The 26,562-nt window shown below is 40.3% G+C and overlaps 1 protein-coding gene across 1 annotated transcript in view; it reads left to right on the top strand.

The window, feature by feature from the left end:
* Positions 1–26,562, top strand: part of CLYBL (citramalyl-CoA lyase) — a 1,241,399-nt gene that overhangs the window by 19,750 nt on the left and 1,195,087 nt on the right. The window contains exon 2 of the mRNA XM_053707813.1: positions 19,355–19,540. Within this exon, the coding sequence (XP_053563788.1) occupies positions 19,494–19,540 (47 nt within the window). The 5' untranslated portion in view covers positions 19,355–19,493. The remainder of the gene's footprint in view (positions 1–19,354; positions 19,541–26,562) is intronic.

Here is a 26,562-nt window from a genome sequence, read left to right as displayed (position 1 = left end):
CATAGAGGAAACTCCTTGTTCATTATGTTTAGAAGCCATGGTGGAACCCCCTCTTAGAATGTGTACCAAATGTACTGATTTCACTTTAAGCAATAAAGATCATATTCTGTCTTTAAAAAATTTATCACCAGAGGAATCTGATGAGGGGGAAGTTATGCCGACTAACTCGCCCCACGTGTCAGACCCTTTGACTCCCGCTCAAGGGACTCACGCTCTAATGGCGCCAAGTACATCTAGTGCGCCCATAGCGTTTGCTTTACATGGATAATACACTGTCAGCGGTATTATCCAGACTACCTGGGTTTAGAAGAAAGCGAGATAGCTCTGGAGTTAGAAGAAATACAGAGCATACTGACGCTTTAAGAGCTATGTCTGATACTCCCTCACAATATACAGAAGCTGAGGAAGGAGAGCTTCTTTCTGTGGGTGATGTTTCTGACTCAGGGAAAAAGATTCAACCTGATTCTGATATGTCTACGTTTAAATTTAAGCTTGAACACCTCCGCGTGCTGCTCAGGGAGGTTTTAGCTGCTCTGAATGACTGTGATACAATTGCAGTGCCAGAAAAATTGTGTAGATTGGACAAATACTATGCAGTGCCGGTGTGCACTGATGTCTTTCCAATACCTAAAAGGTTTACAGAAATTATTACTAAGGAATGGGATAGACCAGGTGTGCCGTTCTCTCCTCCTCCTATTTTTAAGAAAATGTTTCCAATAGATGCCACCACACGGGACTTATGGCAGACAGACCCTAAGGTGGAGGGAGCAGTTTCTACCCTAGCTAAGCGTACTACTATCCCTGTTGAGGACAGTTGTGCTTTCTCAGATCCAATGGATAAAAAGTTAGAGAGTTACCTTAAGAAAATGTTTATTCAACAAGGTTTTATTCTACAGCCCCCTGCATGCATTGCCCCGGTCACTGCTGCTGCGGCTTTCTGGTTTGAGTCTCTGGAAGAGGCTTTACAGGTAGAGACCCCAATGGATGACATACTTGACAAGCTTAGAGCACTTAAGCTATCCAATTCTTTTGTTTCTGATGCCATTGTTCATTTGACTAAACTAACGGCTAAGAATTCTGGTTTTGCTATTCAAGTACGCAGGGGGCTATGGCTTAAATCATGGTCAGCTGACGTTACTTCAAAGTCTAAGCTGCTTAATATTCCCTTCAAGGGGCAAACCCTATTCGGCCTGGTTTGAAGGAGATCATTTCTGATATCACTGGAGGAAAAGGTCATGCCCTTCCTCAGGATAGGTCCAAATCAAGGGCCAAACAGTCTAATTTTCGTGCCTTTCGAAACTTCAAGGCGAGTGCGGCATCAACTTCCTCTAATGCAATACAAGATGGAACTTTTGCCCAGTCCAAGTCGGTCTGGAGACCTAACCAGACCTGGAACAAAGGGAAGCAGGCCAAAAAGCCTGCTGCTGCCCCTAAGACAGCATGAAGTATCAGCCCCCTATCCGGTAACGGATCTAGTAGGGGGCAGACTTTCGCTCTTCGCCCAGGCTTGGGCAAGAGATGTCCAGGATCCCTGGGCGTTGGAAATTGTATCCCAGGGGTATCTTCTGGACTTCAAAGCTTCTCCTCCAAAAGGGAGATTTCACCTTTCACAATTATCTACAAACCAGATAAAGAGAGAGGCATTTTTACACTGTGTTCAAGACCTCCTAGTTATGGGAGTGATCCACCCAGTTCCAAAGGAGGAACAGGGACAAGGATTCTATTCAAATCTGTTTTTGGTTCCCAAAAAAGAGGGAACCTTCAGACCAATCTTAGATCTCAAGATCTTAAACAAATTTCTCAGGGTTCCATCATTCAAGATGGAGACTATTAGTACCATCCTGCCTATGATCCAGGAGGATCAATACATGACTACAGTGGATTTAAAGGATGCGTATCTTCACATTCCGATACACAAAGATCATCAAAGGTTTCTCAGGTTTGCCTTCCTAGACAGGCATTACCAGTTTGTAGTTCTTCCATTTGGGTTAGCTACAGCCCCAAGAATCTTTACGAAGGTTCTGGGGTCACTTCTGGCGGTCCTAAGGCCGCGGGGCATAGCAGTGGCCCCTTATTTAGACGACATTCTGATACACGCGTCAAATTTCAAAATTGACAAGTCTCATACGGACATAGTTCTGGCATTTCTGAGGTCGCATGGGTGGAAATTGAACGAAGAAAAGAGTTCTCTATCCCCTCTTACAAGAGTATCCTTTCTGGGAACTCTAATAGATTCTGTAGAAATGAGGATTTACCTGACAGAGACCAGGTTATCAAACTTCTAAATTCCTGCCGTGTTCTTTATTCCACTCCTCGCCCTTCTGTGGCTCAGTGTATGGAAGTAATCGGCTTAATGGTAGCGGCAATGGACATAGTGCCGTTCGCCCGCCTACATCTCAGACCGCTGCAACTCTGCATGCTCAGCCAGTGGAATGGGGATTACACAGATTTGTCCCCTCTACTAAATCTGGATCAAGAGACCAGGGATTCTCTTCTCTGGTGGCTATCTCGGGTCCATCTGTCCAAAGGTATGACCTTTCGCAGGCCAGATTGGACAATTGTAACGACAGATGCCAGCTTTCTAGGCTGGGGGGCAGTCTGGAACTCCCTGAAGGCTCAGGGATCGTGGACTCAGGAGGAGACACTCCTTCCGATAAACATTCTGGAACTAAGAGCGATATTCAATGCTCTTCAGGCTTGGCCTCCGCTAGCGACAATGAGGTTCATAAGATTTCAGTCGGACAACATCACGACTGTGGCTTACATCAACCATCAAGGGGGAACAAGGAGTTCCCTAGCGATGTTAGAAGTCTCAAAGATAATTCGCTGGGCAGAGATTCACTCTTGCCACCTATCAGCTATCCATATCCCAGGTGTAGAGAACTGGGAGGCGGATTTTCTAAGTCGACAGACTTTTCACCCGGAGGAGTGGGAACTCCATCCGGAGGTGTTTGCACAATTGATTCATTGTTGGGGCAAACCAGAACTGGATCTCATGGCGTCTCGCCAGAACGCCAAACTTCCTTGTTACGGATCCAGGTCCAGGGACCCCAAGGCAACGCTGATAGATGCTCTAGCAGCGCCTTGGTCCTTCAACCTGGCTTATGTGTCCCACCGTTTCCTCTGCTCCCTCGTCTGATTGCCAAAATCAAGCAGGAGAGAGCATCGGTGATCTTGATAGCGCCTGCGTGGCCACGCAGGACTTGGTATGCAGATCTGGTGGACATGTCATCCTTTCCACTATGGACTCTGTCGCTGAGACAGGACCTTCTACTTCAAGGTCCTTTCAACCATCCAAATCTAATTTCTCTGAGGCTGACTGCCTGGAGATTGAACGCTTGATTTTATCAAAGTGTGGTTTCTCCGAGACAGTCATTGACACCTTAATTCAGGCTCGAAAGCCTGTCACCAGGAAAATCTATCATAAGCACAAGCGTCTGGCGGATGTTCCAGACGTTCAGGCATTTTTTCAGGCTTTAGTTAGAATCAAGCCTGTGTTTAAACCTGTTGATCCACCTTGGAGCTTAAATTTGGTTCTTAAAGTTCTTCAGGGGGTTCCGTTTGAACCTCTTCATTCCATAGATATCAAACTTTTATCTTGGAAAAGTTCTTTTTTTGGTAGTTATTTCCTCGGATCGTAGAGTTTCCGAGTTATCTGCCTTACAATGTGATTCTCCTTATCTGATCTTCCATGCAGATAAGGTAGTTCTGCTTACCAAACCTGGGTTTTTACCTAAGGTGGTATCTAATAAGAATATCAATCAGGAGATTGTTGTTCCATCATTGTGTCCTAATCCTTCTTCAAAGAAGGAACGTCTATTACACAATCTTGACTTGGTTCGTGCTTTAAAGTATTATTTACAAGCTACTAAAGATTGTCGTCAAACATCTGCTTTGTTTGTTGTCTACTCTGGACAGAGGAGAGGCCAAAAGGCTTCGGCAACTTCTCTTTCTTTTTGGCTAAGGAGTATAATACGCTTAGCTTATGAGACTGCTGGCCAGCAGCCTCCTGAAATGATTACAGCTCATTCTACTAGAGCTGTGGCTTCCACATGGGCCTTTAAAAATGAGGCTTCTGTTGAACAGATTTGCAAGGCGGCGATTTGGCCTTCGCTTCATACCTTTTCAAAATTCTATAAATTTGATACTTTTGCTTCTTCGGAGGCTATTTTTGGTAGAAAGGTTTTACAGGCAGTGGTACCTTCCGTTTAAGTACCTGCCTTGTCCCTCCCTTCATCCGTGTACTTTAGCTTTGGTATTGGTATCCCACAAGTAGTGGATGATCCGTGGACTGGATACAGAGAAATTTATTTCTCTTGTGGTGTATCCAGTCCACGGCCTGCCCTGTCATTTTAAGGCAGGTATTTTTTAATTTTAGCATCAACATTCATACAAAAATTCCACAATACACCATTATCGGCAAAACGGTATTGATCTCTAGGTTCACTCTGAGTGATATTTATGTGCAAGCGTACAGTGATTCTGAATAGTATATATATGCTGTGTGCATGAAAAAGATAGATGACTTCACTTTCAACTCTTGATTCGTATCACAACCTGGTATACACAATGTAAGTGACGTTTCAGTAGAAAAATTTCAAGGTGTAAGTGAACAAATAGAGCATATAGAACAACAGGTATAAATTCACTGTTATATTAGGTCACAAGTACAGTCTATGGCAAAAATTTCCTTTTCACTTTTTCACAAAGCACAAACACGCTCTTCACAAAGTTCAGGCAATTTACCCCCACACCGGACAATACCTTGTAACTTCAGACTATTCGTCCTGTCGGTCCTACTCACTGCAGGGAGGGGAAGCGTGATACAAGCAAGCTCTGTTACTTTCCTTGTGTTTGGAACGCTGTACGCACCTGGAGTTCAGCTCAAATTGATTGCACGTTACCAGCAACACTTACACTTGCACTATCACCTCAGAGACTAGGCTGGATGCACAATCCTTTCAGTACAGCGATTTCCCAACGCTGAAATAACGAACAACATGACCACTTTGATGGAAAGGATTGCAAGCTGCACTATAGATGGATGATTAAAACAACAATTTATTAGTTACAATTTAAAAATGTTAGCACACATCATAATGATTTCACCCAAGCACACAGGAGAGGCTGCTCTCCGACGCATTTCCTGCTACAAAAAGCACTTCATCAGGTTCCCTGATGAAGTGCTTTTTGTAGCAGGAAACGCGTCGGAGAGCAGCCTCTCCTGTGTGCTTGGGTGAAATCATTATGATGTGTGCTAACATTTTTAAATTGTAACTAATAAATTGTTGTTTTAATCATCCATCTATAGTGCAGCTTGCAATCCTTTCCATCAAAGTGGTCATGTTTTTTAATTTTAAACTACAGTCACCACTGCACCCTATGGTTTCTCCTTTCTCTGCTTATCTTCAGTCGAATGACTGGATATGGCAGTTAGGGGAGGAGCTATATAGCAGCTCTGCTGTGGGTGATCCTCTTGCAACTTCCTGTTGGGAAGGAGAATATCCCACAAGTAATGGATGATCCGTGGACTGGATACACCACAAGAGAAATAAATTTATCAGGTAAGCATAAATTATGTTTTTGGTTTTCTTTCATGATTCGGATAGAACATACAGTTTTTTCAACTTTTAAATTTACTTCTATTATCAAATGTCTTCCTTCTCTTGTTATCTTTTACTGAATGAATATTGGCAGCTAGCTGAACACATCTAGTCAGACAATCACAAGAGACAAATGTATGCAGGTACCAATCAGCACCTAGCTCCCACTAGTGTGGAATATTTGCATATTCTTTTTTCAACAAGGGATACTAAAAGAACAAAGCACATTGAAACTAGAAGCAAATTTAAAAGTGTCTTAAAATTACATGCATTATCTGAATCATGCTAGTTTAATTGTGACTTTCCTATCATTTTTACCTCAAAGGGACATTAAACTTCTCTTGTTTTTAGCAGCATTTTCATGTAACAGAATTTGCATTTTGGCCTCTGTAGTGAGGTAAAAAGAACAATTTTTACACAAAATCAATAAGCATTTAATGTCCTTTTTTTTCTCTTCAAAACAGTTTTTATTGGTTTTCCAAACAGAAATAACAATAATACAAAGTTTTTCCACTTTACATATCATACAGTGCATTTAAATATATATTCCATAAGTCTGTATTTCTCAGTCCAATTTTAATGTCCATTGCCATCTCGTTATGGGACTGAGTAAGCAAAGAGTTCTTGCGTGGAAAAAAGAGGTATTAGGTGGAAACCTAACAGTTGGGGTTGTAACATAGAGAGGAAAAAATAACTTGTTAAACCATAACACGAAAATAATAGTAACAACTGGAATCTAAATATTGTATTTGTGAGGTAGTCAAGCCATTTACTTATGTTGTGTCGTAGGAATTTAGCTGTTTGCTTGAAAATGGTCTACACGTTTATCTTATCTTAGAGTCATGTCCTAGCCCTAATCCGGATGTCCACCAATTCAGAACATTATTGGGCGTTAAGTGTATTAAGGAGCGTTTCCCAATAAAATGTAATGTCTAGGAATAGATCTAGTTGGTTACGTCTGTAATATCCATACTGTTCCAGATGTATGGTTTCTGAAACTTTTAATAACCATTGGTGGCAAGATGGGACTGAAGGGGACTTCCAGTTTTGTGCAACTAAGGCTTTTGCACTGTTTAGACATATTGTCAACAGTGTAGATCGTATGTTGCATTGGTTCTCGGATCTTTGGTTTAGCAATGCTAGTATGGGGGATAGTGTAAAATCGTTACCCATAAAGTTTTTTAGTTGGAGTTCTACTGATCTCCAGAAAGGTGTTATCTTGTCACATTGCCACCATATATGTGTCATTGTGCCTAGCTCGTCGCATCCTCTTCAGCATAATGCTGTAGAGGAAGGGTAGATCCTATGTAATCTGTGTGGCGTCAAGTACCACTGCATGAGGATTTTAAAGTTCAGTTCAATAAATCTGGTGGAGGTTGATGACATACGGGCATTGTTAAATATTTTTCTCCATTCCTTTTCTTCTAATTGTATCCCTAGGTCTCGTTGCCATTGTGCAGAGCATTTAATGTCCTTTTAATCATGCCACATATGGGTCTGGTATCAAGAGGTTTTTGTGAAACACCTAAACAAAGCAAGCATGTGGTTGCCTATTGCATGCCTTCTCTAATTTCTATCAGTTCAATGTATTTGCATCAGATTAAGCAGCATTTGTTAAGAAGGTTTTATAGATATTGCTTTTCAGACATACGAAGACTCCCCCCACACCTTATGGTCTAGCTTTTGGACTGACCCATCAATAGTTATATGGTTCTACAATTGTGAAAAACAGATTTATACTTAAAGGGACAGTCATCTAAAACAATGTTTATTGCTTAAAAAGATAGATAATTCCTTTATTACCCATTCCCTAGTTTTGTACAGCCAACATGGTAATATTTAATATATTTTTACCTCTGTGATTACCTTGTATCTAAGCCTCTTTTGACAGCCCCCTGATCACATGACTTTTTATTTATTATCTATTGACTTGCATTTTAGCTGTGTTGTGCAAAACCCACGGGCATGAGCACAATGTTATTTATATGGCCACATGAACTAGCAGTCTCCTGTTATGAAAAGCAAATAAAAAAGCATGTGAATAAGAGTCCGTCTATAGTGGCTTAGAAACAGGCAGAAATGTAGAGGTTTAAATGTTATAAATTATATTATTATAACAATGTTGGTTGTACAAAGCTGGGATGTTATCTAACTTTTTAAACAATAAAAATATTAGTGTTGACTGTCCCTTTAAAGATAAATGAATCACTTCAAAATCTTAGAAGAACTATGTGATAGCATATCCTGCATAACAGTGGCACAAGCTTTTGTTTCTGAAAATAATTTTTCTTTCAAAATGTTCTATGTGTGAGCAATTTACTCGGGAAAGGGGAGGAGTATATTTAGGTAGTAAAGGTATATATGTATCTCATACCTCTCAACATTTCAAAATTCGAAAGAGGGACACCCCTGATCAGGCAAAAGTGTAGTGAAGTGCAACCTTGGAGGTTGAGGTTTTGTTGTATGAGTGTAAGTCCTGGCTTGTTATATATGTACTGTATATACCATATACAAATGTATTATGACCACATATATTTCACATTTAAAAACAGCAATATGAATATCATTCACTTTACACATCACTAAGATAACCAGCCAGGCTCCTCTCTATTTAAAAAACAAGACTAAAAAAAGAACTTCCTAGGAGGTGAAGAAAAAATACTTTGATATAAAAAAATATCCCCACACACCACAAGACCTTCCTGGCCCTCTCACTTCTAACCTTGCTGGAGCTCCTGTTTGTCCGACAGCTTATTCTTCAGTCTCACAGTGCAAGTGCCCTGTAAGGGTAGAGGGGAAGGAGGAAATTTATTGCAGGCAAACTTATTAAGAGATGCAAAGGCAGAAAGAGAGAAAAAAGACAAAACAACGTATGTTCTATGTCAAACAGCTTTTCTCCTTTTTAGTTGGTCAGCCGGATCTACAGGGTAAAGGGGTTACATACTGCATCTGATTCCTCCCTGCCCTGTAATAAAAAATAGCTTTCTGTGTGCACATTCTGCTGTTAGTGTCTCCGGGTCCTCAACTCAGTTCACAAAGTTTCTTCCCCACAGTACATCTGTCATTAGCAGTTCTGATATTTATTAAAGTGCATTACCTGCACTGCTTTCCTAGAGTGAGAGACTGTACATATTATCAAGGTTAATAACTGCTGCTAATACTGACTGCAACAGAGCAGAAGTGAGATCGGGCCGGGGTGATGCTCCTTTCACAACCGCCACTAGCACCAAACACCCCCTGGTCCAGGACACTGGGCACCCACCTGAGTTGTCATGCGTCCTAGTGGAGTGAGTTACAACTGATAGAAGGACTTGCCAACAAAATTGAGGTTATGTGATAATCATGTGCACACAAAATAACAAATCAAAAAGCAACTTGATCCACGTGCAGGTTATAATGTATTGGATTAAATGCAAAACGTAGCACAACTTAAGGACCTTATACAGCAAGTTGTTTGTTTTTCTGTTAACTGTAGTGCAGGGGTCTGGGGTGCAATGCGGGACTGAAGGCTGTCTGAGGGGGACATCGGGAAACAGGGATAGGCAAAGTATCCATACACGGACACTGGTGTCCGTGTCTGGACCTTGCAGTGTCCGCCACCCGTTTTGCGGCAGGGAGGTAGGCGTAGGACAGATAAATGCTGGTCCTGACTCCTCATTGACGCATGCGGTGCAATGTTTTGCGGGGGTTGGGGCCGTGCCGGCGTGACGCCGCTCAGTAGTGGGAAAGTGTGTGAGAGAGAGGGAAGTAGCAAACTGCCTACAGTACAGTCTGTGTCAACCACCCATGAGTCGTGATCAGTGTTCCCTCTAAGGCTAGTTTTATGAGCGGCCCAGCAGTGAAACAGTTAATTAGAGCAATTAGCAAACAGTACACAATGCAGACTGCAAGGTGTGGTTACCTTATTAACTGTTTCAATGCTGGGCCCTCACGAAAGTGGCCTTACAGGGAACATTGGTCGCGACCCGTCCCGATTCCTTGATCTCTGCGGCAGCGTGATGCTGGTATCTGTGAATAGAAAACCGCTGCCTGCTCTGTCAAGCCTTACCTAACCAAGTAAAAAAACAACCATGATGATCATGGGATTAACAAAAGGTTGGTAGGTTTGGTCAGGAGTTGCAGACTCTCAATACAAGCAAAAAAATAAAAGGTAAGAATTTTGAAAACATTTTATACCAGTATACCACAAGCAGTTTTTATATAAATGTTATTTTAAATTTGTTTGATTAGATGACTAATTTGTACTTGTGTATCAGGATGCCAGGTATCAGACTGAGACGAGAAGTGCAAAAATAATCACACCTTTATTAATAGCAAAAAATAATAAAAAGTCCACAAGTCAAATAACAAGCCAGGAATCAAAACCAGAGCTGGTAGTCAGACGAGCCGAGTCAGGAGCCAAAGCGAATAGTCAGACGAGCCGGAATCTGGAACAAGGAGAACAACAGAGTCAGGAACAAGCCAGGGATCAGGAACCAGGAGGGATGTCAGACAGCCAGGTAATACACAGGAGCTCTCACAAAAAGGTCTGAGACAATTCAAGGGCAAAGCATACTGAACAGAGGCCCTTTAAATAATAAGTGATGACATCACAATTTTGAGACTGCATCCTGTCTCACACGGATGATGTACACCAGTCTGGCCATAAAAGGAAGTGCAGGAAATGAGCAGCATCATACAGTATGCACCAGAGTCAGCAAGAGACGTGAGTAAAACGGCTGCCAGCAGCACATGGCAAACAAAGCAGGGAAAAAACCCTGACAGTACCCTCCCCTCAACGACGCAGGAGGACAAAAGGCTTATTCGGGAAACGGGCATGGAAGGCACGGAGGAGGGCGGGAGCATGAACATCAGAGGACCGTAGCCCCTCTAGTGAACCAAATACTGTACGCGGCCCCTGGACATACGAGAGTCAATAATGCTGCTGACCTCATACTCCTCATGGTTGTCAACAAAGATAGGACGGGGACGAGTCAACACAGTGGTAAACCGATTACAAACCAATGGTTTCAAGAGGGAGACATGAAAAACATTGGAGATGCGCATTGCAAGAGGAAGGTCAAGAGCGTATGGTCAGGAGGTATAACTGGAGTGGGTACAGACTCCTCCTTGGACAGAGGCGAAAATTGTCAAGAGAGGGCATCAGCCCTAACATTTTTACTACCAGGCAGGTAGGAGACCACTTAATTAAACAGAGACAAGAATAGCGCCCATCTGGCCTGTCAGGGTGACAAATGTTTTGCTTCAGATATATAAGTTAAATTCTTGTGGTCAGTAAGAATGAGCACTGGCACGCTAGTACCCTCGAGAAGATGCCTCCATTCCTTGAGTGCCAAAATTATGGCCAGTAATTCCCTGTCGCCAATTTCATAATTGCACTCCGCTGGAGACAATTTCTTAGAGAAGAAACCACATGGATGCAAGGAACCATCAGGCGTAGAACGTTGAGACAAAACGGAACCTACTCCAGTCTCAGACGCATCGACCTCAAGAACGAAAGGCAGGACAGGGTTAGGATGAGCCAGAACTGGAGTGGCAGCAAAGGCAGTCTTAAGACTATCAAAGGCCTTAATGGCAGTAGGTGACCAATGGAGTGAATCATTCTCTTTACGGGTCATGTCTGTGATAGGTTTGACCAAGGAAGAAAAGTTTTTAATAAACTCTCTATAGTAATTGGCGAACCCCAAAAAACGTTGAATACACCGAAGACCAACTGGGCGAGGCTACTGCAGAACTGCAGATAACTTGTCAGGATCCATGGAGAACCCTGCAACGGAGATAACATAACCTAGGAAGGTTACTTGAGTCTGATGGAACTCACATTTCTCGAGTCTGAAGAACCCGTGTAACATCAGAACGATGAGCCTCAAGTGTGGTTGAGTGTATGAGGATGTCGTCTAAGTACAGTACAACACACTGTTGCAACATATTTCGTAGGACATCATTAATAAATTCCTGGAAAACAGCAGGAGCATTACATAGGCCAAAGGGCATTACAAGATACTCATAATGCCCGCTCCTAGTGTTAAATGCTGTTTTCCATTCGTGACCCTCCTTGATCCTGAGATTGTATGCTCCTCTCAAATCAAGTTTAGTAAAGACCGTAGCTCCCTTGAGGCGGTCAAAGAGTTCCGTAATGAGCAGAATAGGGTAAGCATTCTTAATGGTAAGATGATTAAGACCCCTATAATCAATGCATTGTCTTAACTCGCCACCCTTTTTCTTCACAAAGAAGAAGCCAGCCCCTGTAGGAGAGCAGGATCCCCAGTGACAAAGCATCGGCAACATACTCCTCCATAGCACAATTCTCCGCAAAAGACAGAGGGTAAACCCGGCCCGAGGAGGAATGGCTCTGGGTTGCAGGGCTATGGCACAATCGTAAGACCTGTGAGGAGGCAACGTACCGGCACGCACCTTGTCAAAAAACGTCTAGGAACTCTTGGTGGTACTCTGGCAATTGAGATACCGAAGAAGTGTACAAGACTTTAACTTGTTTCCGAAAACAAGTGGAAATACATTGCGGAGACCACAACAAAATTTCGGACCTGTGCCAGTCGAGGCTGGGATTGTGCTTTTGGAGCCAGAGATAACCCAGAACAACCGGAAAATGCGGAAAAGTTTATCACGTGGAACTGGAGGGTTTCAAAATGGAGAGCCCCAACAGCCATGGATAACGGAGCAGTTTTGTGAGTAACGAGTGCGGGCTAAAGGGGCCTGCCATCAATGGCCTCAATAGCAAGCGGAACGGACCGAGGCAAAACAGGAATGGAGTGCTTTGATACAAAAGCACTGTCAATGAAATAACCCGCAGCACCGGAATCAACAAGAGCCTGGGTGACTCTGGAGGAGTCCACCCAGGAAAAAAACAACCGTGACCAAAGTTTTCTTCTTTAGCTGTTCCGGGCATGAGGATAAACCACCCAAGGTCTGCCCCCGACAGGACCTTAGGTGTGAGCGTTTCCCGGCCATGTAGGACAAGACTTCAAAAGGTGGCCCTGTAACCCACAATAGAGGCAGAGGCCCTCCCTCCTCCTAAAGGCCCTCTTCACCGCAGAGAGACGCGTGAATCCCAACTGCATCGGCTCAGCAGTACCTGGTGACTCGGGACCAGGAGGCATGGGAAGAGAGGGAGGCATGGGTGGGAACGAACACGTAGGAGACAACGGAAAAGGAGGCTTCCGCAAGCGCTCCTTGAAAGAGGGCCTCTCTTGGAGTCTGATGTCAATTAAGATAAAAAAAGACACTAATGCCTCGAGATCCTCTGGTAAATCTCTGGCAGCAACTTCGTCTTTAATCGCATCAGAGAGCCCATGAAAGAAGGCGGCAACAAGGGCTTCATTGTTCCAACCTACCTCTGAGGCAAGAGTACGGAACTCAATGGCATACTGAGCAACAGATCTCGTACCTTGCTGAATGGACATGAGTTGTTTAGCAGCAGAGGAGGAGCGAGCCGGAACATCAAATACCCTTCGAAAGGAGGCCACAAATTCAGGGTAATTTTTAATCACAGGTTTATTAGTCTCCCACAAGGGATTAGCCCAGGCAAGAGCTGTGTCAGAGAGTAACGAGATGAGAAATCCCACCTTAGCTCTGTCAGAGGGAAACGCCTGAGGTAACATCTCAAAGTAAATGCCCACCTGGTTCAAAAACCCTCTGCACTGATTAGGATCGCCTCCATATCGCTGAGGTAGAGGTGCAGAACCGGACATGCTCCTGGTAGGACAAGGTGCAGCAGCGGAAACAGGAGCAGCCATAAATTGCGGGGCACTTTGGTCTAAATGTGCATTGCGAGTCAGCAGGGTTTGCAGGGCTAGTGCAAATTGATCCAAGGGGTGATCCTGTTCATCCATCCTGGAAATTATGGCAGGTAAAGGTGGATTATTAGCACCATCAGGATTCAAGGCCCTTGCATAATGTTAGGATGCCAAGAATCAGACTGAGACGAGAAGTGCAAAAATAATCACACCTTTATTAATAGCAAAAAATAATAAAAAGTCCACAAGTCAAATAACAAGCCAGGAATCAAAACCAGAGCTGGTAGTCAGACGATCCGTGCCAGGAGCCAAAGTGAATAGTCAGACGAACCGAGTCAGGAGCCAAAGCGAGTAGTCAGACGAGTCGGAATCAGGAACAACGAGAACAGCAGAGTCAGGGATCAGGAACCAGGAGGGATGTCAGACAGCCAGGTAATACACAGGAGCTCTCACAAACATGTCTGAGACAACGCAAGGGCAAAGCATACTGAACAGAGGCCCTTTAAATAATAAGTGATGACATCACAATTCTGAGACTGCATCCTGTCTCACACGGATGATGTACACTAGTCTGGCCATAAAATGAAGTACAGGAAATGAGCAGCATCACACAGTATTCACTAGAGTCAGCAAGAGACGTGAGTAAAACGGCTGCCAGCAGCACATGGCAAACAAAGCAGGGAAAAACCCCTGACATTGTGGAACTATTCCAGGGGCGTCCAATGTGCGGCCCATTTGAGAGCAAAGTGCCGTTCTCCTGACTTATAGAAACATAGAATGTGCCGGCAGAAAGGAACCATTTGGCCCATCTAGTCTGCTCAATTTTCTGAAAACTTTCATTTGTTCTTGGCCTTATCTTATATCTAGCATAGCCGTATGCATATCCCATGAATGTTTAAACTCCTTCACTGTCTCTACCACTTCTGCTGGATGGCTATTCCACCATGAATCCAGTACCCTCTCGGTAAAGATAGTGTTTTTGATGTTATTAATTTGAAATGTACCTTGGTGTCCTTCACTAAGGTCTGTACTTTGGAAAATGTCCGCCACAGACTTGGTCCATGCCTATCCCTGGCGGGAAAGACCTCTAAATTCATTACTGTCCAGCAAAAATCAGGACAATTGGGAGGTAGAACTATTTGATAGTGTTATGGTTATTATTATTATTATTATTATTATTAGTTATTTGTAGAGTGCCAGCAGATCTATTTTATATGTAAATAAATAGATTTATCAATAAATATAATGCTATCTTTCTTTACTGGATTGCATGATAAAAAATTGCACAATTATTTTATTGTACTGAAAAAAACAGCATTTCTTTCATCAGATGGTAAGAGTCCATGAGTCATCACGTGTGGGAATTTCCCTCCTGACCACTAGAATAAGGAATAAGGTGAAGTTGAAGAGCAGATCTACTCATTGTTGAGAGGGGTCCTCTAATCGATTTGAGGCCCATTTCCTTCTCGCAGTAGGGGTAGACAAAAAGTTATCAGCCAGAGAGTGAAAGGTCTTTTCTCAGTGAGGAATGTCACAGGCCAACCCAGGTGAAATGTGTCAACCAATCCTATGGTCTGCTGTGAGTTGCTCCTTATGGGATACATAGCCCTCCACAAGTGAATTGTGGACATGCCCACCAATCTCCTGGATTGTAGATGCTATTACTGACTTAGATAACTTGGCATTGTGCTTGCACTGCCTAGGATGGGCTTGTCTACTGGAAGCAAGTTGCTGCAGCTGAGGTAAGCGCAGTGGACACAGCTGCTGACAGGTAAATACTACCCACCTTCATAGCTCAACAGCTATTAATATGAGCATATGCATATGCTTTACATCAGTGTTTTTCAACCAGTGTCCCGTGGCACACTAGTGTGCCGTGAGAGATCCTCAGGTGTGCCGCGGCAGACTGACAACAGTGCGGGGGTGTCCCTCTTTCAAATTTTGAAATATTGGGAGGTGTGTGACAGGCTCATCAGGCATTATTTACAACCATGACATTGACATTCATTCACAGACAATCATTATGATTGTTTGTGAATGAATGTCAATATGTCATATATAGTTTGTAGGAGGCATGGCATGACAGCACAGTACAGTGTGTATGTGTATGTGTATGTGTGTGTGTGTATGTGTGTGTATATATATATATATATATATATATATATATATATATATATATATATATATATATATATATATATATATATATACTGTATTAGGCTACAATGATTTTGTAAAATTTTGGGATGGTGGTGTGTCGCAGGATTTTTAATGTAAAAAAGTGTGCCACAGCGACAAAAAGGTTGAAAATCACTGCTTTACATAGTCACATTATGCTGCCGTTTTATAGCACTTTTGGACAGTTTACTGTTGTTTTAAATTTAGCATGGTCGGCCTAGCGTACTCAGACGTTCCTTTCATGCCATACAGAGTGTATTTTCTCTGCTCAAGTTTTAATAATCTTATTAAGGGAGATATTTTTGTAAACCAGAATACAGGACAAAAATTTAAAATAAGAGCATACTATTGTAATGCTTTATTCGTAATCTACCTTATTAAATGCCCTTGTGGCATAATTTATATAGGGGCGACGATTCACAGGGTCCGTGATAGAATTTTACAACATAAGTCCAATATTAGGATGAAGGATTTCAATGCCCCTGTTGCACATTATTTTGTATTCGCTGGTCATTCAATCTCACAATTACGATTCCAAGTCATAGACTATCTTTTAATCCCTAGTAGAAGGGGCAATAGAGATTTGCTTCTCAAAAAGAGAGAAGCTTGTTGGATCTATAAATTAGATGCCTTGATAACGAGTGGTATGAACAGAGAACTAGACTGGAATCTTTTTATTGAATTCAATTTAATTTTCTGATATGATGTTTTGAATAAGTATATTATAGATTAAGAGGTACTGTCTATTAACTTAAAGTAACTAATTTGATAATGAGAAAAAAGGATTTGAATTTGTACCAAAAAGCAATAAAACTAGGTTTGCTTCCCTGTATATATCAGTTTAAACTACACTATTATTAACATGTTATTATTATTTTTGGTCACAAGGTGGCAGTGTTATATAATTTACAAATATGGAATAAGGAGGAGTTATACGTCTAGGTATAGGTTTATAAGGTTGTTATGTCACTATACAATGTTTAGGACATGCGTAAAGATGTAAGGCCCGAAACGTAGTCCATTTTTATACATGCTCCTGTATATGGAATAAAATTTAATTGAAGAACAGTGGTGCGACTGTACTTAGTGTTGTTTTTTTAAGAAGGGTGTTAGCAATGCTACTAGTGGGGCTTTAGAAATATTGCTATTGGTACATATACCACTTACATGAAGAATAGTTGCTTATATTTATTGATAAATAAGGTGCATATACTAATCCGACTGGAGAAATTTATCTTTACATCTCCTCAGCTTGCTTGATCATATAGGAGCGCAAAAAACAAACACATTTTTTTTTATGTTTGACATTGAGCGCTTCTCTCTTTTTATTTATGCAAATTATGACTCTTAGGAAAGTCTCCCTAAGTGTGATGCGGTAATCCAGACGTGACCCGTTGCTTAGTTTACCTAGAGGGATATGGCTGCACCTCACTGATGAGGCCCACACTAGGCCGAAACGTATATCTAAGGTTTTGCCGTCCCTCTTGTTCAGAGAGGGATTCCCTGGTATTTCGGGGCTGGACTGCACTGTTAAGTCAGGATCAGACTGATATGCTACAGGAAAGTCATCTGTGAAAGGCACATGTTGAGCAAAAAGAGGCTGCTTCTTAGATGGAAACTAGCCATAGAACAAGCTGTTATGCTATTGTTCGTTCCCAGGTTGAGCCCTTCTCTATTTTTATTTATGCAAATTATGACTCTTAGGGAAGTCTCCCTAAGTGTTATACGGGATTCCAGACGTGGACCCGTTGCTCGGTGTGCCTAGAGGGATATGGCTGCACCTCACTGACGAGGCCCACACTAGGTCGAATTGTATGTCTGGGGTTTTGCCGTTTCTCTTGTTCAGAGAGGGATTGCCTGGTATTTTGGGGCTGGACTGCACTGTTAAGTCAGGATCAGACTAATATGCTACAGGAAAGTTCTTCTCTGTGAAAGGCACATGTTGAGCAAAAAGAGACTGCTTCTTGGGTGGAAACTAGCCATAGAACAAGCTATTATGCTATTGTTCGTTCCCAGGTTGAGTGCTTCTCTCTTTTTATTTACGCAAATCTTCAGAGTTGGCCTGACCTCAGACAGGTCTCTTTACTGCAATTCCAGTGAGACAATGTCACAGCAGTTGCCTTTTTCAATCATCAGGAGGAACTCTCCGTTCCTTAGTAATGGGGGAAGTGGTCTGCATCTTCAGCTAGATAGAATGTCATAATTTCAAGATTTCTTCTATCCACAATTGGGAGGCAGGCTTTCTCAGTTGCCAATCTCATCACCCAGGAAAATTGTCTCTGAATTAGGATGCTTTTCAACCAGATTGTGAGACATTAAGGTCTTCCAGAAATAAATCTTATGGCCTCTCACTTAAATCAAAAACTGCCCCAGTATTGTGCTTCGGGACCCTCTAAAAATTCTGATAGTTACCCTAGTGGTTCCTATCAAGAATGATAGCAAAATTCAATCAGGAACAAGCCTCACCAATTCTGATTTGTTTCAGCATGGCCTTGCAGGATTTGGTTTGTGGATCTGGTTCATATGTCGTCGTGCCTGTCTTGGAGGTTTCCTCCTAGATATTTTCATTTATTAGGATTTCAAAACTCTGAGTTTGACAGAATGGTGATTGAAAACTTAGTGCTGTCTCAGAGAGGTTTTTCTGACCATGATATTCACACCTTGATTCAGTCTAGGAACCTTTTACCAGACGTATTTATCATAAGGTCTGGAAAATTTTGTTTTTGTGTGGTGTCCTTGTAGAAGTGTCTGGATAAGGGCTTGTCGGCTGAAGGGGCAGATTTGTGCTCTTTGATGTTTTTAATTTGGCTTTGAAGGTTCCTCAAACTTCTCCTTTTGAGATGCTGCATAATTTTTATCCTGGAAGGTTCTTTTTCTTCTATCTATTTCTTTTGCTCGAAGCGTTTCTGAGCATTAAGCTTTTCCTTTCTTCAGAAGGTAGTATTTACAGATACTATTAATCAGGAAATTATGGTTGCTTCTTTGTGTCCAGCTCCTAAGAACTCTAAGGAGCGTCGCTCTTCACAATCTGGATGTTGTTAGAGCTCTCAAGTATTCTGTGGAAGCTGCAAAATATTTAAGACATTTTTCTTACCTTTTGTTAATTTTTCTGGGACTTGCAAGGGTCGGTGCCTGGCTTAAAGCCTTAATTCACAAGGCATATTTTTTTGTGGGGAAATATCCCCCTAGGTGCATTACTGCTCATTCTACTAGGCCCTAGTAAATAGGGCTTTTGATAATGAGGCTTCTATTGATCAGATTTGCAGCTACTTGTACTTCTCGGCACACTTTTTCAAAGTTTCTTACTTTGATGTCTATAGATCTTCTGAGGCTGCTTTTGCAAGAAAAATTCTGCGGGCCATAGTGCATCATCAGTAACCTACCTGCCTTCACTGTTTACCCCCTATTTCATAGTAATATTGTGGTCTTCACTGCTTGGATATATATTCCCACATGTGATTTACTTTTATGGACTCTTACCATGTGAGGAAAGTAAACAAAATTTATACTTACCTAATAATTTAATTTCTTTTATGATGGTGAGAGTCCACAAGCACCACTCTTTTTGTTCAGGTGGCGGCTGTATTTGTGTTGCACTTATTTTGCTCCCTTTTATTTTTCCTGTTCTCCTCATCTACTTGGATATATGTATAACTGAGGTTCATGGGAGGAGGGAGGGATTTAAAGCTCTGGTGTGTTTGGGTATTTGTTTGCCTCCTCCTAGTGATCAGGAGGGGAATTCCCATACATGATGACTTGTGGAATCAGGAAAGCATACATTTTGTGTTTTATGTAAGCATCTCTATTTTTTCTCTGCAGATTTTAGGAGCAGCAGTGTGCCCTAATTACCTGATCCACACCTTGTTGATAAAGTTGGATTTAATCTGCAGTGGATCTTTTTTGCATCAATTACAAGTAAGCAGCTAGAAGCAGAGGAGGCATCGTTCTTGCTTTGTGGATGATGGCGCTACTACAGAAGATATGGCTTGGCGGAAAGTTAATTAAGTAAGTGGTGCTTATTTACTCCTTTACAAGAAATAAGATGTCAGTTGAATTGTGAATAATTTTATGCAGACCCAGTACAAGAAGGTTGCAGATTTCATGCTCTCTATACAAGTGTCTACTTTTTGACTCTGCGATAGCATTTCTTATATTTAATTTCAGTAGAGAGAGTTTAGGTTATTGGGTTTATTAATCCATTAAAAATAGAGAGACTGAAAAATATTTTATGGCTTAACAGAGGAGACTATGGGCTCCATTTTATGAAGCTGCGGACTGGGGCAAGAGAGCCTGAAACGCTAGTTAAAGGGACATGAAACCCAAAACTTTTTTTTCATGATTTTTTTTTCATGATTCAAATAGAGCATGTGATTTTAAATAACTTGCTATTTTACTTCTATTATCAACTTTTCTTCTTTCTCTTGGTATTTTTTGTTGAAAAGCAAGGACATACGCTTAGGAGCCGGCCCATTTCTGAAGCACTATATTTCCTGCCATGTAGTGCTACCTAGGTATCTCTTCATTACAGAATATCATGGGAACAACGCAAATTTGATAGCAGAAGTAAATTGGAAATCTTTTTAATATTGTATGCTCTCTCTGAATCACAAAATATTTTTTTTGAGTTTCATATCCCTTTAAGTAGCACCCTTAGAGTGGTGGAGTTAATGAAGCTGGTCAGCTCCGACTGAGATGATTGACAAGTCTGGCTATCGCTTAATTGGTTGTGCAAGAGCAAGCGGCACTGCTGCACAAGCAATTGCTTCTGTCATGATAACTGTGGTCAGCAGACACTGTCCGCTTGCTGTGATGCTGGGGCCGCTAGAATTGGTTCGAAGTGTATCATAAGCATATGAATAATGTTGAAATCCCTACAAGGTTTTTAAGGTGAAATTGGAGGGTGTATAGATTCACAAGATTAAGGGCTTTCTTAATCAAACAATAAGATGTAGTAAGGTTCTGCATTTACAGAAGAGGAAGTATAGTAGGATTAGATACATATTATGACAACTTAAACAATGCTTTAACTTTACAAGAGTTGAAGATATAGAATGCAACATTCAAAAAATGAAACTAATTTTAACACATTTGTTTGTTTTCCAATTTCCACTGTTTGCACAACATTCTAGCATTTGTTTAATGTAATAGTATTTCTAATGCTCTCTTTAAATGTAATATCTAAATTATGCAATATTTAAAAAAAAAAAGAAGAAAAAATTGAATCTGTATATTTCTAAAATTATTTCTAATGCTCTCTTTAATGTTATATTCTAATTATGCAATATTCAAAATAGATCATTCAAATTAATATATTTGTAACTATTATGTATCAATTAACTAAATCCCCTACCACATGAACTTCTGAATAGTATTTGTTAAATCGAATGTTACAATGGAAATTTCGAATGTAAATATTTGATCTAATTATGAACATTCAAAATTATTAGTAACATTTGATTACCGAATTTTAATGGATTTTCTTTCTTATCAAATTTCAATTGTCCAAAACAAATGTCCACAGGACTATTCATTCTACCAAGCAAATTGCACTTTCACCACATTCGCCCATTTCTAATATAGAGGGCAAGTGTGGCATCAGCCATTTTTAACGCTACAGAAAAAGTAATGTTTTTTTTTTTGTGAGTAATTTGTTTAGGAAATAATTAAAGGGGCATTGTTTGTTTCATTTAGTAATTTAAAATGTATTGCCTTTTTTCCCCTCTTGTTAGAACTGATGTTCATGTACTGAGGCTTCTCACTGTTATCAGTAAAACAGTGTGACTTCTGCTTTTCAGCCAGTGAGATATCGATCAGACATGTATTTCCTGTTAGCATCAAAATAAACAGCTTTAACGTAACCTCTTTCATGCAAAAATGATCTTGAACCTATTATTTTTTAATATGCACACTAGAAGCTTTAAGTTGTATGTTCATTTTAAAAGCATAAGTGTTACTACCCAGCATGCAAATGAGGTTAGACAAGAGACGTATGGATGATAGATGGAATAATAGACAAATCTAGGGTGCCTTATCATTTTGGACATAAGACCCACATTCTACATACAATTCTAAACAAATTTCCAATTTGCTTTGTTCTTTTGGTGTCCTTTGTTGAATAGGAAACCTAGGAGCAGCAATGCACTACTGGAAACTAGATTAACACATCTGGTGAACCAATGACAAGAAGCATATAAGTACAGGCTAGCTCCCAGTAGTGCATTGCTGCTCCTGAGACTACTTAGGCGTGCTTTGCAACAAATACTACCTAGATAATGAAGCAAATTAGAAAATAGAAGTATAATAAAAGCTATTTAAAATTGCTTGCTCTATCTGAACCATTACACTTTAATTTTGACTGTCACATTAAAGGGGCATTAAACACTAAATACATGCCTGATAGAATGATGCATTCAAAGAAAAGGTTAGTCTGAGAGAAACCTGTAGATGTATTTTTTTTAAGTTTCATTAGCTGTTTAAATATTGACAAAATAAGTTTTAGTGTTTATAAAGCAATGGGAGCTGCCATGTAAATGTTACCTTCTCTGCTGTGGCCAATTAGAAACAGTTATAAACAGGTCACTAGAGTGTGCAGCCAATGGCTGTGTGGGATATAACAATCCTCTGCACTTCCATTTCTAACAGGAGATGAAAAGCTCACGATTTCAGAATGGAAAGGAAAAAGGTGACAAAATAAGTTATGATAGTATATTGCAATTTATTATATACTAGTTGATAAGCCTGCCCAGAGGGCAGTCTATGTGTTGTAAATACAGCCCCCCAAGCTACAAAAAATAAGAAATAGAAGTAAAGAAAAAAATAAACCCTAATTTAAAAAATAAAACCCCCCCCCCCAAAATTAAAAAATTAACTAACACTATAGCCCCAAATAGGTACTCACGTTTTCAGAAGTCCGGCGGAGAAGATCTTCTTCCAGGTGGGTCCATCATCTTCATCCACAGCGAAGGTGGCATGAAGCGGAGGTCCAGAGCGGTCTTCCCAGATGTGGCGATCCTAGGCGTCAGTCCTCAGCGGCGGCGGTCCTTGGCGACATGGAGGCTCCTCTTCATCTGATGTCCGTGGTATACTGAATATTGAATGCAAGGTACCGCAATCAATTGGGGGTACCTTGCATTCCTATTTGCTGAATTTTTCAAAACAGCCAATAGGATTAGAGCTACTAAAATGCTATTGGCTGTTCAAATCAGCCAATAAGATTTCAGTAGCTCTCATCCTATTGGCTGCTGAATTTTTCAAAACAGCCAATAGAATGAGAGCTACTGAAATCCTATTGGCTGTTCATATCAGCCAATAAGTTTTCAGTAGCTCTCATCCTATTGGCTGATTTTGAAAATTTCAGCCAATAGGAATTCAAGGTACCCCAATAAATATGAAGAGTAACCTCCATGCCTTTACCGAGGACCGCCACCACCAAGGAGCGCCGCCGAGGATCGCCACTTCTGGGAAGACCACTCCGGACCTCCTCCCCACACCGCCTTCGCTGTGGATGAAGATGATGGACCCACCTGGAAGAAGACCTTCTCCGCCAGACTTCTGAAACCGTGAGTACCTATTTGGGGCTTTAGTGTTAGGCTTTTTTTAAAAAAAAATTTGGGGGATTTTTTATTTTTTAACTTGGTTTTTATTTTGGGCACTTTGAAAAAGAGCTGAATGCCCTTTTAAGGGCAGTGAAAAAAGAGCTGAATGCCCTTTTAAAGGCAATGCACATACAAATGCCCTTTTCAGGGCAATGGGTAGATAAGGTTTATTAGTGTTAGTTTTTATTTTATTTTGGTGGTTGGGGTTTTTACTGTTAGGGGGACTTTGTTTATTTTTAATGTAAAAGAGCTGTTTAACTTAGGGCAATGCCCTACAAAAAGCCCTTTTAAGAGCTATTGGTAGTTTAGCATTAGATTAGGGGGTGTTTTTATTTTGGGGGCCCCTTTTTTATTTTCATAGGGATTAGGTTTATTTTTTTTATTTTGGATAATGTGTTTATTATTTTTTGTAATGTTATCCTTTTTTATTTTTTGTAATTAGATTAATCTAATGTAATTTTTTATGTATTTTTAATTGTAATGTAGTTTATTTGTATTGTCATTAAGGGGTTAATTTAGGGGGTGTTAGGTTAGGGAGCTTAGTCATTAAATTAGTTTTTTTGCGTTGTGGGGGTTGGTGGTGTAGGAGTTAATAGGTAGGTAAGGTTTAATGCGTTGTGGGCGGTTGGCGCCGGTTTAGGGGTTAATAGATGTATTAGGTAGTTTGCGATGTTGGGGTTTGTGGATTTAGTGGCTAATAATTTTATTAGGTAGTTTTTTTTTTTTTTCTTAATACTTAGTACAGGCGGTTAGTTTTTATTTTAAACACTTATTGTGGGCGCTTAGGTTTTTTTTTAATACTTATTGCATGCGGTTAGGTGTTTTTTCATCTAGGTGAATTCTTTTGGCTGCTTGCGCTGCCAAGATTCCTTTGAGGATGTGTGCAGAACTGCCGACAGCGACGGACATTACAAACGCAATGATAGTATAGATATGTGTTACGGGTAAAGTAAGAAATTGGTTAATCCTAGCATTACCAGGGTAAACCTGACATTACCCAAGCGGCTGTGGGTAAAGCCCAATGTAACATGATAAATGTTCTCAGAGTGCATCGAGTCACGGATCAAACATATATATGATGCACTGTAATTCACACATCTTAACTATCTTTTTTGCCTCTGCCTGGAGGCTGGGTAGGTGAAGCCCCCCTTGTAAATCTCATTCCCCAAGGTTCACTTGAGGTGGATGCCCGAGGATCGGCGAGGCGCCTTTCTTGAACCCCCCCAGGCAGAGGCAAAAAAAATAAATAGTGTAGATGGGGGAATTTCATTGCATCAGGCTTTAACCACAGTCGCTTGAGTAATGTCAGGTTTACCCGGATAATCCTAGATTACCCAGATTTCTGACTTTACCCGTAACATATATATATATATATATATATATATATATATATATATATATATATATATATATATATATATATATATATATATATATATATATATAGATACAGTTTTTCATTATATATTACTATCTCAAAAGTGTTTATTGTCCTTTTTAAAGTATGAAAAAACAAAGCCACCTTTCCATTTTAAGATTAACCAGTTAAAGGGACATTCGTTTTTTTTTTAACACATTAGTTGATCAAATATTGAAAAAATTTGTGTCTGTAAAGCAATGGGTGCTGTCATGTTATGCCATAGTAAATAACACGTAAATGTAGTTGTTTGCATTTCATATGGTGACATTATTTATAATATAGTATTACCTAGTGTAAACTAAAGCTATTTTTAAAAAATTCTTGGCCAGCTGAAACAAATAGTCATAGTTTGGGCAAAATTTATCAAGCCCTGAAAAATTGGGCCTAAAAAGTCGCGATTATTTTCGCTATAGTTCGCAATGTGTGAAGTCAAAAATGTCGCCAGTATTTATCAAAATTTCTAGAGACATTTTTGGGGCAAAACATTTTTGCGATGTCAAGCGATTGGCTGATCCTAGTTTTCTTGCGAAAATATCATTTTCACTTTATTTATCAATCTTAATTTTAGACACCGGTAAATGGTTTATTGTTTTAATCAAGTGATTGTTTAAAAGAATGTTATTTTTTTATATATTAAAGTTAGTTTTATTTTGCCCCTTCTTTGGCTCTCTTTCATTAAGGAAGGTTGCCCGTTTTTTGGAGCTCGTTCTTTTTAATATACTTATTTCAATTGCAATTAAATTATTTTACTTTTTTATAATATATAATATATTATTATTCAGGTTCTGCGCCTTGTTGTGGGCAATTTCTAACCCTAGATTCAACAAGAAAGACATATTTCCATTCTCCTTCCAGACAAACAACAATATTGCTCTTTATTTTTCACTCCTCGCAACCTACAAATTGGCGAGATTAAAAGCAGTGAATATTACATGCACCACTTTTCATAAATATATGAGAACTGTGAAGATATGCGGGCATTTTAAAATGCCAATAGAGATTAATACAAGAATTAGGCATTTCCAGACAACTTTTGCATATACTTAAGACTTGCGAATGGTTATGAGTAAATTTGTTCGCACATATGAAAAGTTGCGACTTTATGGGCACATAACCTTTTATAAATATGGTGATATCATTTGTGAGGTTTTTTTTTACGACAAATGTGAAAATTTTCTTATTCTCACTTTGATAAATCTTGCCCTTTGTGTGGGTATCTCACATAAAAAATTACATTTTGTGTAAATGCAATGAAGGCTAAACAAATACAAACGGCTCTAGAACAGGGTTCAGCACTGTTAAACCAACCTCTGATTTTTCAATTCACTCTGACATCACATTATTGTTCCAACTCCTTTGCTAACTCACTCAACATAGTAACAATGAAAAGAAACCAAACATAAAGGGATAGATTACGAGTGGAGCAATATCTTAACGTGTGCCTGTAAAGGGGCTAATTCGCCCCTTTATGGGCACACGTTAAATATCCAGCAATTACAAATGGCTGGTTAATGCTCCCACAAGATCACAGTTGCACTTTGTGCTTAGCGCAATTAATCAGAGATCAGACCGCTGGTTAATGAAAAAAATGTGCCCCTTTTGCCCCCCAAATAAAGTGGAGAGTTCTGTATAATTAGAAATAAAGATGAGCATTTTTTTTTTGTTTTAAATAAAAAAACTGCACAAAGCAGTTATAAGGTGTTAAAGTGAGGGAATGTGGGGTGTTAGAAGAAAAACGGCACCGAAAGTGCTTTTACATAGATGTGAATAGTGGACTGTGTTAATATGTGTGTGTATATACATAAATATATGCGCGATTTGCCCGCTGCGGTAGGTGGTTTTCCCTATCTCATGGCATGAAAACGAGGCTCCCATTGGAGCCTATGGAAGCGCGCTCTTGTGAGTGCAAGGCTTTCAGGCAATAAGAACGTGAGGTCGCATTCGCATTGTGCCTGAGTTGTAATACCAGCACACATTTACGTGCGCTGATATTACGGAGAGGAGCACAAATA

This window comes from Bombina bombina, chromosome 3 (assembly GCF_027579735.1).
Source record: "Bombina bombina isolate aBomBom1 chromosome 3, aBomBom1.pri, whole genome shotgun sequence".
Lineage (NCBI taxonomy): Eukaryota > Metazoa > Chordata > Amphibia > Anura > Bombinatoridae > Bombina > Bombina bombina.
Note: the sequence above shows the minus strand (reverse complement) of the source record. Positions and strands in the feature narration are given on the sequence as shown.